Source organism: Myotis myotis, unplaced genomic scaffold (assembly GCF_014108235.1).
Source record: "Myotis myotis isolate mMyoMyo1 unplaced genomic scaffold, mMyoMyo1.p scaffold_m19_p_33, whole genome shotgun sequence".
In the NCBI taxonomy this organism is placed as follows: Eukaryota; Metazoa; Chordata; class Mammalia; order Chiroptera; family Vespertilionidae; genus Myotis; species Myotis myotis.
The window spans coordinates 2140403-2152476 of NW_023416339.1; the positions used below are offsets into that span (position 1 = coordinate 2140403).

Genomic DNA, 12074 nt, shown 5'->3' on the forward strand with positions numbered 1-12074 from the left:
TCCTTCCTCATTTGCCTGCCTTTTCCTCTGCTTGTATTTCTACCCACAATCCCTAGGGGAGCTCCTCTAGCTTTTCTGCATCAACTATCACATATAGACTCATGGTTTCTGAATCTGCTTCTTATTCTCTGCTTACCCAGATTTCCGGTTTAACATTCATCAGTTGATTTTGCAGCCTCCAAAAAAGACATTACACCAGGGACGCCTTTTCTAAAGCCTCCACAAACAAAACTTACAGCTCAGTGTTACCGTCACCAGGTTTCAGGCCACGTACTTAATGTCACCTCTTCTTTAGCCATTCATCTGTTGTTGGACCCTTAGATTGTTTCCATATTGTGGCTACTGTGAATGATGCTGCAATGAACACACAAGCACAGATATCTCTTCAAGATCAAGATCCAGATCCCCTCCCCTCCCTTTGGATATACACCTAGACATGGGATTGATGGATCATATGGTAGTTCTATCTTTAATTATTTGAGGAACCTCCATACTGTTTTCCATAATGGCTGCGCCAACTTACATTCTCACCGACAGTGCATAATGGTTCCCTTTTCCTACATCCTTGCCAACACTTGTTATCTCTTCCTGTCTTAAGAATTTAGGTAAGTGATTTACTTTCTTTGGTGGTTTTTGTGTGTGTGTGTATTGTTGTTAATTCTCACCGGAGGATATTCTTTCCATTGATTTTTAGACATAGTGAAAAGGAGGGAGGGAAGTGGCAAGAAGAGAAAGAGAGAGAGAGAGAGAGAGAGAGAGAGAGAGAGAGAGAGAGAGACCAATGTGAGAAAGAAACATTGATTAGTTGCCTCCTACTGAGCCACACTGGCCAGGGCTCTTGTCTTTTTGATGATAGCGAACACTTATAATCTTGACCTCCAATGGCTAAAAACAACATTGAATAAAGCTGATGAAAATAGTGCTATTTCATCCATTATTGCATTAAAAAAAATGTTCCCATTGATGTGTGTGTGTGTGTGTGTGTGTGTGTGTGTGTGTGTGAGAGAGAGAAAGAGAGAGAGAGAGAGAGAGAGAAACATTGATGAGAGACAAACATGGATCAGCTGCTGCCTGCATGCCCCTCACTGGGCATCCAGCTGCAAACGTATTGGGAATCAAACCCGAGACCTCCTGGTGCACAGATGATACTTAAACCAACGGAGCCACACCGGCCAGGGCTCATTTCCATTTGTTAAAATATGTGTTTATTGATTTTTAGGGAGAGAGGAAGAGAGAGGGATAGAAATATCGACGAGAGAGAAACAGCATCAATCAGCCACCTCCTGCACACCCCCCACCAGAGAATCGAGCCTGCAACCCAGGCATGTGCCCTGCCCAGGGACCTCCTGCCTCATGGGTTGACTGAGCCACACCAGCTGGGCTTCTCTGCATTTTTAAATTTTTTTATGAAAGACTATTTAATTCTTTAAGAATCTAAAAACAGACCAAACGTGTTTTGCTGTGGACACTTTGTAGAGACGAAGTGAGGAAAGGGTTTGGGTTTAAAGGGGGGGAAAAATCAATGCAGTGAAGGAAGGGAAAAGAATGCAAGGATTCGGACATTCTGTGGAGGATTACCTTCTCTCCATTAAGAGGCCCATAAACAGGAGCAAACTGAGATCCACAAGGGGAGTCAGCAGGAGCCATGTTGGTTTTCCCCACCCCCTGTGGTAGGCTTTTGCTGAGGGGCCACTGCTAGGCCCCCACTTGCTCCCCTCCCTTTGGCCTGAGATGGCCAGGGCAGTACAGGGGCTTCGAAGGAGCAGGTCACAACTCCTCATTCCCAGAATCATCATCATCATCATCATAACAGTCAGCATCTTCTTCCTCCTCCTCATCTTCATCATCAATGTCATCATCGTACAAGTCGTCATAAAGCAAATCTGAGCTGTTGTCATTTGGAAGGCACTTTAGTTTTGATGCAATTTTCCACCAGGGTCATGGGGACTCGCAAGCCATCCTTTTCTGCTTCGGCTTTAGTGGCTGAAACCCGTTTTCTAAGGATTTCAGCATACTCTTCGTCTTTTCCTTTACTGTCCCTCCATTTCCTGAACATAACTGGAGCATCCACATTGGCTGGGGAGAAGGTGTTGGACTCATTATGCAACGAGACTACACTTAACAGGGTAGTCCTGACCTTCTGAGCAGGACTCCACCTTTCCGAGGGCAGTTCACGGCTCTGTGGGTCATCTACGGTGGATGAAGAATTGAAATGTGTACGTCTCCATTCTCATAAATGTTGGGGTGCCACGTTTTGGTCAAGAACCTGAAGGTAGGTGGTGAATGTGGGTGGTCAATAGGAAATTTAATAAGTGCCTTGAAGTAGCCTCCTTCGTAGAGGGTGTTGGGGGTCTGAAGATGGCAGCCTCCCAGTCATAGAGGTTGGACTCATCCACCAGGGTGATCCGGAAGCTCTCCACTGGTTCCTCCTGCGGGCACTTCAATTCCAGCATCAGGGCCTTCTGCGAGCGGGTCATCTGCTGCTGGACCATCGTGGCGGCAGTGGCGCCAGGGCCCCAGTCCAGGCCCAAGACGGCCTGTGGGCTGGGCCCTCCTCCTCACACTGGGGCCAGGTGGGGGAAGAGGTTGAAGGAGTTAGGGCAGTGGTTCTCAACCTTGGCTGCACATTAGAATCACCTGGGAATCTGAGGATGAGGCCCAGAAATCAGGATTTTAAAAAGATTCCCAGGTGATTCTAATGTGCAGCCAAGGTTGAGAACCACTGAGTTAGGGGAATACACTCCCAGTCCCAGTCCTGGTCCTCCCCCTGGTCCCCTGAGGGAGCCTCAACTTGGGGGAGACTCCTTTGGGGGAGCCTCAACTTGGGGGAGACTCCTTTGCATTTTTTATAACTGTGGAAGTTATATGCCTTGAAAGAAAAAGTACACTTCAGAAATGCATAAAATAAAAAGTGAGGATCTCCACTATCTCTCACCAAGAGCTCACCAATATCAGTGATTTGTAAGGAATCCTCTCAAACCTTTATCTAAAAATATGCAGACGCCAATGTTAATTTTGAAAGTTAGAACATATTGTACACACTGTTCTATTATCTGCTTTACTTACTTGGCAAGATTTATTGGATATCTTGGGATTTTACTGAATTTATTTTATGACTGAAGAGGGTGCTATGGTAACCTGTGAATGTTACCTTATGTGGAAAAGGAACTTTGCAGATGTGATTAAGGATCTTGAGATGGATCGATTAACTTGGAGCATCCAGGTGCAACCAATATAATCACAGAGGTCTTTCGAAGAAGGAGGCAGGAGACCAGAGATAGAAAGCAATGTGAAAACAGAGGAAGAGGCCATGAGCCCAGAAAGGCAAGGAATGAATTTCTAGAAGCTAGAAAAGATAAGAGAATAGATTCTCTTCTAGAGCATCCAGAAAGAAGCGCAGGTTTGTCCCCACTTTGGTTTCAGATCAGTGAAACCCATTTCAGACAATATTTTTGTGTTTTTAAACCACTAAGCTTGCGATAATTTGTTAGCACAGCAATAGGAAACTAATAAAGATGCCATTCCATGTTGTGGCATAATTTATTTATTTTCTGCTGATGGACATTTAGGTCACTTCAAATTTCCCCCCCTCTTACAAACGATGCTTGTGGTGGTTGCCAACATGGTTCGGTTCTTCACCCCTCCCTCTATCTACACCTTTTGCCATTAACTCTGTAGCACACTACCACTCTGACTGCAGGCTTGGCCACGCGACTTGCTTTGGGTCAATGGAATCCTATATAATAAAAGGCTAATATGCAAATAGACCAAACGGCAGAACAACTGGAACAACCGAACAACCAGTCGCTATGATGTGCACTGACCACCAGGGGGCATGTGTGGAACATGGCAGGTGATGGCCAAGGCAAGATGATGGAGCAGGTGAGTGGGGGCTCCAGACCAAGGCAGGTGCCAGTCGCTGTCATCGGGGCAAGCCTCTGGTGGTTACTGAAAATTCTTTGCTCCCGTGTGCTGTGGTCCTGCCCTGCACTCGCACCTGCTGCCAGCGCCAGAGCTGCCACTCACACTCACTGCCAGTGCCAGTCCCGCTCACACCCGCAGCTGGTGCATGGCTCCAGTACCAATCACTTGGTGCCATCAGTGGGTGTGAGCGGCGGCTGCTGGCCCTGATCACCCCTGAGGGCTTCTCCACTTCCCCCTGCTCCTGAGGGGCGATCAGGGCAGCAGCCGCAGCTTGCACCTGCTGCTGGCGCCGGCCCCAAACACTCCGCACCATCAGCGGGTTCGAGTGGGGTTGGTGCCATCAGTAAGAGTGAGGCTGCTGGCAGACAGGGGACTGGGGGCCACAGCGGGAAGGGCCAGGTTGGGGCATGAAGGATGGGCCTGTGCTTACCAAAGCCTTGTGTTCCACAGTTACTTTCAGGGTGCACGAATTTGTGTACTGGGCCCCTAGTGTTGGTAAGAAAATGCTTTGAAGGTGCCTATGTGACTGGGCTTACTTGCCCTTGCAGCACTGTCATCACCATGAGAACGGGCCTGGGCTAGAATGCTGGAGGATGAGACACATGTGGAGTGTAACCAAATTGCCCTTGTCATCCCAAGGGCAGCCAGCCAACCACCAGGCTTGTGAGCAAGTCTAGCTTAGATCAGCAAAACTGATTCTCCACTGACTCCAGACGTAGAAGCAACAAACTTCCTGTGGTATGCCACTTGTTGTTGTTGTGTTTATTTGTTACGCAGCATTATCTTGGCAATAGGTAACTGACGGAAGGCTTTTCTGAACATTTGTGAAATCATCTCTCGAGGTTTGAGCTAACATTGGAAATGAAGGGCTGAGATACTGGTTATTGTAGTGGACACCTTTTGGAGTATCTGCTTGTCTATACGTAGTGCAATGACCTCTCTCCACCCTTCTCTTTGGGAATTCTTCTCCCATCCAGAGAAACAGGCCAGAAAGCCATGTCCGTACAACGTGATTGCTTCTCCCTCCTTCCTTCCCCAGCCACGATTGATTGGATTGGAAAGAGCACCTCACCCCAACTGGCTGTTTCAGAGCCTTTACTCTCCTTTGGAATTGAGACTAAAAGTTTCTTTGGTTTAACCTAGAATGGTCTCTTGATTGTAGTAAGCACAATGGGAAGGGGATCACTCTTAATTTATTCCCAACATACTGAGTGCAAGAAACTAATAATAACTAACCATATGGAGTGCTTATTGTCTTCCAGGCACCATGCATTTATTATCTCATTTTCTCACACCAGCCCTATATCCAACTCCCACGAGTATTCCCATTTTACAGATTAGAAAACTGAGACTAGAGAGATTAAAAACAGTGCCCAAGAGCACATAGTCAGAAAGAAGCAGAGCCAGGCCTGCCTGTCACAAAGGTGACCACAGTGCTATGTATTTTGCCATCATGTGGTAGTCGCTCAGTGAATATTTGAGTATGAATATGTGGATGGATGCAGAGCAGGAAAATCAAAGCCAATGTGTAGATGTTGAGAGACGGAAAGACAGAGAGAAACATTGATGTGAGAGAAACACATTGATTGGTTGCCTCGTGCACGAGCACCAACCAGGCCCCGGACTGACGAGGAGCCTGTAACCAAGGTACGAGCCTTTGACCGGAATTGAATACGGACCCTTTGGTTTGCAGGCCGACGCTCTATCCACTGAGCCAAACCGGCTAGGGCTCTGATGACTTTTTGATGACTGGCCCTACGTCCTGTGAGGCCCGTTTGACACTTTATCTTGTATTACCTTAGGTATGACACATCCCTTCCCATCTATCATCATCATCACCATCATTTTGCTTAAACTACCTTTAGTTTCTATTACATCCTTCTGAAAAATTCCAAATAAATAATAGCATCATGTTTAGATTTTAAATAATATGAATGCTAGTAAGATTGATATAACTTTGCCCTCTCAAAAGTTTTTAACAATGTTTATGCCCATCACAGCATAAATTAATGCCCGTTTCCCCTATAATATCCTAGCCCACACTGGATATTATAAAAAAATGTTTTAAAATGTACAATCTTCCTGTAGTCTCCCTGAGCTGGCAGAAAGTTTTCCTAGTGCCCATGCCCTCGGGTGTGGTCCTACCAGAGTCCCAGCTCTGTGCAGAGAATGCCAATGCCTTGTCACCGCCTATTCCCCAAGGACATGAAGTCTCATCTCTTGCCCCGTAGGGTCAGTAAAACCTCCCAGTACATTCCCACCCCTTATGCTCTACAATCTTTCTCAGCACCATCTTGCATGCCTACCTCCTGACTTGAGGCAGGTTGGTAAGAGGCTGGGAAATTCCTTGGCAATTCCTTGGAATGGGGAAACTGACACTGATGGCTGAACAAACTGGCCAGGCAATTTACAGCCAGATACATAAGGTCACCAGGGAAGAAAGCCCCAGGTTCCTTAGCCACAGGCAAAACTGGTGCTGGACTTTGCCCCCATGGTGGCCTTTCCTCCCCTGGCATGTTGCTGGTCATGTGGTTCAGACCCCTTGCCCTGGCATCTACCGATGAGTGGAGACCATGATCCTGAAAGGGCACACCTGGAGAAGCTGGTGAATATTCTATTGGACCCTCCCCTAGGATCTCCCCTCAACTCCCAGACTTTTAAACCCTCAAGACTAAGGACCCAGGGCTTGCTCTCCCTTCCAGGATCACACCTGTGCCTCCCCTTCCTCTTCTCCCATAGGCATGCATCTGCTAAACTCTAAGGGACCCCACTTGACTTGCAACCAGGGGAGCAATGGGCAGTGGCAGCTCATCCTGGTCTAACCCCTTGAACCTGTCTCCAAGGCCCCCTTTTCTCTGACTTTCCAGTGAGCTGACAGCAGCCACACCTTTGCTCTCTCCTGTTGCTTCTTCTATCCTAGGCCCTTCTTTGTTTTACTGTCCTCAGCTTTAATAAATGTACGCTCCAAATGACCTGAACCCGTATTATGAAATCTTTCCTGTACAAAGTCAAGAACCCACACACTACCGGCCGGTCTCAGGCAGGCCTTCTCTGGGCCAGGTCCCCTTTCCGGTAATATGACTCTCAACTCTCCCTTCTTTGAATTTTGTGCACCCCTGTATTTCTTTTTTTTTTTTTTTTTTTTTTTTTTTTTTTTTTGATAAACAAAAGCCAAGTTTATTTGTTCATTTCTTGCATTTGAAGTATTCCTCGATGACATCCTTTGCCTGAGACTCTTTGCCATAGTCCTTAACCACCACGCAACTGCAACCAACCACTTTACGGGGTTTTCCCTCTCTGTCGATTTTACAGAGGCCTACCCATTCCCCTAGTTTCTTGTTGTCGTCAACCTTAATTAGGTTGATTTGGTGTTCAGCACAAAGAGCCTCCACCAACCTGACGTACATAGGCTCATCACAGTTGGATGCAAGTACACAAAGGTGGGCTTGGCGCTTGTCTAAGGCTTTGGCAGCTTCGCGAATTCCACGCGCGAGGCCATCGTGGATGAGGGCGGTCTTCAGCACCTCTTGCAAAGCAGTATTAACGTCCATTACACCTCCAGCGGCAATGCCTTCCTCTGCCATGGCGGTGGGTTATGGGTGGAGCTGAATCTTGAACGCACCCAAGCCTCCGCCTCCGCGCAACCCGCGGCGGCAGGGAAAGAGACCCCTGTATTTCTTTAGAGTTTACGAGGGCAGGTATATGTGTATGACATCATTAACCATTAGAAAATGAAAACCCCAAGGAGATTTGACTACACACCTACTAGAATGGCTACCAACAAAAGGACAAACGGACAGTACCAAGTGCTGGTGAGGCTGGGGAGTGACATGCCCACAGCTGGTGGAAAACAATCTAGTAGCTTCTTACGAAGTTAAACAACAGATGATCCGGCAATACCACTCCTGGGTGTTTGCCCAGGATAAATGAAAATACGTGTCCACACAAAGGCTTGTACATGAATGTTCATAGAAGCTTTATTCCCAGGCAACACACCAGGTGAGGGGACAGACTGTGGTCTATTCGTACAATGAAATATAATAGAAAGGAACAGAAACTAATAAACAGACCAACACAGACAAATTTCAAAAGCATTGTGTCGAGTGAAAGGAGCCAGACACAAAAGAGGGCATACTGTATGGGTTTGCTTCTATAGAATTATAGAATAGGTGACTTTAATCCACGGTGACAGTGACCCGATCAGCGGTTGTCTGGGGACAGGGATGGGGTGTTCACTGCAAGTGTCCTGAGGGACCTTTTGTGGTGATGGAAATATTCTGAATCTTGATGGTAGTGGTGGTTACATGGTGTATACATTAGTCAAAACTCACCACACTGTACACTTCAGATGGGTGCATTGTATCCTAGGGTAATAAACATTTCAATAAAGTTTATTGCAATGAGTTACCCCTACTTGATCTAGCAGCAGGCTTTTCTCCATGTCCCTCCCACCATCAGGCTCCATCTGGAAGTCTTCAGAAGGTCTTTTGTTTTTTGAGGACCCACCCTATGCTGAACACAACTTAAAGTGCTTACTTATTTTATAATCATTTCATCAAGATGATTAGCCCGTTCAACATTCTTAACCTATTTTATAGGGAAGAAACTAAGATTGAGATGAAGTCATTGCTGTGGGTTGAATTGTGTCTCCCCTGTCTTAGTCTGTTCAGGCTGCTATAACAGAACACCGTAGGTAGAGTGGCTTATAAACAACAGACATTCCTATTTCACAGTTCTGGAGACCGGAAGCCCAAGATCAAGGTGCCAGCATATCTGATGTCTGGTGAGGACTCACTTCCTGGTCCACAGATGGTGTCTTCTTGCTGTGTCCTCACATGGCCGAAGGGACAAAGGAGCTCTCTGCGGTGTCTCTTATATAAAGACACTCATCCCATTCATGAGGGTTCCACCCTCATGAATTAACCACCTCCCAAAGGCCCTGCCTCCTAATACCATCCAACTGGGGGGTAGGATTTCAACATATATACATTTTTGGGGAGATACAAACATTCAGTCTATAGTACCCCCAAACACAGGACTTAGGTTAATGTCCAAACTTCAGATTGTGACCTTATTTGGAAACAGGGTCATTGCAAACGTAATTACAGTTGACCCTTGAACAATGAGGGGCTTAGTGGTTCCGGCCACCTGCAAAGTAAAAAAATCCACATATAACTCAAGTCAGTCCTCTGCATAAGAAGGTTCCCAACCTTAGTTCAAAAATACCATGGACCCTTGAACAACGCTGGTTTGCGCTGTGTGGGTCCACTTATGAGTGGAGTCAAGGTGAGCCACAGAGTGCAAACCTGTGTTCTCCAAAAGTCAACTGTAGTTAAAACGCAGTTATTAGGATGGGCTCTAATCCACTATGACCAGTGTCCCTAAAAAAAGGGGGGGAAACCTGTGTCGTGTAAGACTCCCTCCACGTTTTGCGTGGAGTAGGGTTCGGTATCTGAAAGAGGGGCCGCACACAAATGAGAGAGAAATGACACGAGATAATTTTGCAATATTGGGGGACCAGGCGGGCAAGTCCCGAAGGACTTCCACCGCTGCTCAGGCCGCTCCAATCTTTTATTGATCTGGAGTAGCCCTTAGGGTAAGGAGGTTTCAATGACACACAGATCAGCAGACAATTTCCAGGAATATACAGAGTATCTGATTAGCTCATCAGTAGATGATTTCCAGGAATGGGCAGAGTATCTGATCAACAATAAGCAACAAGGATCTACACAAGTATCTAAGGAATTAAGTGCACTAAGGTGGGGATGATGCTTCAACTATTATTACCTAAATTAACTGGGTGGTTCCTAGATTAACTGGGTGGTGCGCAGTCCTGACCTTTGCTAGGACTTCAAAGGTTATTAGCTTTTGGGGGCCTCTGTCTAAACTCAGCTAGTGAAGACAATGAATGGACTCCGGCAACCTGGACACAGCTACTGTATAGGGAGAACATCCTGGGAGCCATCTACAAGCCAAGGAGAGAAGCCTGGAGCAGATCCTTCCCTCACAGCCCGCAGGAGGAACCAGCCCTGCCGACACTTTGATTTTGGACGGCTAGTCTCCAGCAGCATGGGCAAATGCATCTTTACTGTTTAAGCCAGCCGTGGGCAAACTACGGCCCACGGGCCGAATCCGGCCCGTTTGAAATGAATAAAAATAAAAAAAAAAAAAAAAGACCGTACCCTTTTATGTAATGATGTTTACTTTGAATTTATATTAGTTCACACAAACACTCCATCCATGCTTTTGTTCTGGCCCTCCGGTCCAGTTAAAAAACCCATTGTGGCCCTCGAGTCAAAAAGTTTGCCCACCCCTGGAAGCCATGCAGTTGCAGTCTTTTGTTCTGGCTGCCCTAGGATGCCAAAACAGCGACAGAAACAGGGGAAGGAGGACGTGGCAAAGCTGAGGTCTGAGCACAGGCAGATTGGACTTCAGAACTTGGATACCTTCACTGTGTGTCCTTTCTTGGTTTAAATAATTGGCTCACATAGGCAAGGAGTGAGGACATTTTATCTCACATGTGTGTCTCTTGCTTTCCTCTCTCCTGATTTCCCACCTCTCGCTGTTGCCAGGTAATTGGACTTTGCCCAGGGTATAGAAGCAGCAATTCTCTTGCTGGCGGATGGTGAAGGTGTTCAGTGTGTACATGGTGGACGGTGTCACATTTCCCAGCAGAGCCCTGTGTGTGCAGCATCAGCTGTCAGGCTCAGAGAGAACTAGCCACCCTGGAGGTCATTGTAAGTCCGGCCAGCTGTCTGCTCTTTTGGGCAAGAGAAATATAATCGGGAGAATGTACATGGTATAGGTATGGCCCACTTCTCGTGGGCAAACTGGCTCAAAAACAGATGTCACTAGGAATGTAAATATGTAGGTAGGACAGTCTTTAAAGTTTACTGGGGATTCCTGGGAGAATCTATTTTCCCCTTTTGTTTCCTTTGGTATCCAGAAAAAAAAAATCAGGTCAAGCAGACAGACGGCTGAGAAAAATGATCTGGATCCCAGGATTCAGACAGTAACTGATGATGCATTAGCAACTGAAAACTGGCTAAAGAAAAACAAGTAAAGTCCACTGGCCATCCATCTCCCCCTCCCCTCTTCTCCATCCTGCTCTGTGCCCTGGGAGGTTGACCTATAAGGATGACATCACTGGGCTATTTTGTCTCCGGGCGTATTAGTCAGGGTTCTCCAGAGAAACAACCAATGCATACATAGAAGGAGATTTATTATAAGGAATTAGCCCAGGCAGTTATGGAGACTGACATAGTCTAGAATTAGCGAGGTGGGCTGGGAAAACAGAGATCCAGGGATGTGAATAGTATTGTTCCAGTCTGCAGCCTGGCAGGCTCGAGAGACCCAGAAAGACCCAATGTCTCCATTTGAGTGTGAAGGCAGGGAAAACCAATGTTCCAGTTCAAGTCCAAAGGCTTCTCCTGGAGAAAATCTCTCTGGCTCTGGGGGAGCTCAATCTTTCGTTCTAGTCCCACCATCAACTGATTGGACGAGGCCCCCTACCTTATAGAGGGCAATCTGCTTTACTTAAAGTCCACCAATTTAAAGGTTAATCTTACCTGAAAACACCTTCACAGACACACCTAGAATAATGTTGAACCAAGTATCTGGGCACCCCATGTAGCCCAGTCAAATTGACTCATAAAATTAACCATCACACCTGGCTTCCCGTTCGTTCGGTCCATGGGAGTCACTCACAGATGAAAGACAAAAGAAGAGTGAGGTTGGGGAATTTATTTCTTGGCTTCCTCTATTCTAGGTTGCCATGGATTGTGTGCACCCGCCTACAGAAGCCCACAGCTCCTTCCGGCTGCTCTCTGCACAGCTCTCTCTCTGTCTTCAGGGCCTGGAAGCAGCTCCCCTCTTTGCCCAGTTGGGCCTGGGTGGGAACAGCTCCCTGCTATTGCTAGCCCGGAGATTCTGCATTATTCCACTGACCCTGCTCTTGTTGTAAGTACATTTTCTTAAATGTTTCTCAGATTATCCAGTTTGAAAACTGCATGCCCTCTGTTTTCTGAATGGACCCTGATGGATATTATATAGCATGCACTATGTGTCAGGCACTGTTCCAAGTGCTTTATATGTGTTAACTTTCCAAAACCTTGTAATATAAATATTATCATCACCCTCACCTCACAGAT

At 46.6% G+C, this 12074-nt stretch overlaps 1 protein-coding gene and 1 pseudogene across 1 annotated transcript; both read right to left on the reverse strand.

Annotated features, from left to right (window-relative positions):
- Positions 1 to 1449: 1449 nt before the first annotated feature.
- Positions 1450 to 2492, reverse strand: LOC118652740 (annotated as a pseudogene).
- A 4595-nt stretch (positions 2493 to 7087) lies between these two features.
- On the reverse strand, positions 7088 to 7523 carry LOC118652742 (40S ribosomal protein S12-like). The gene has a single exon (XM_036302840.1). The coding sequence runs from the start codon at positions 7506 to 7508 to the stop codon at positions 7110 to 7112; it is 399 nt and encodes a 132-aa protein (XP_036158733.1). The 5' UTR covers positions 7509 to 7523; the 3' UTR covers positions 7088 to 7109.
- Between the last annotated feature and the right edge of the window lie 4551 nt (positions 7524 to 12074).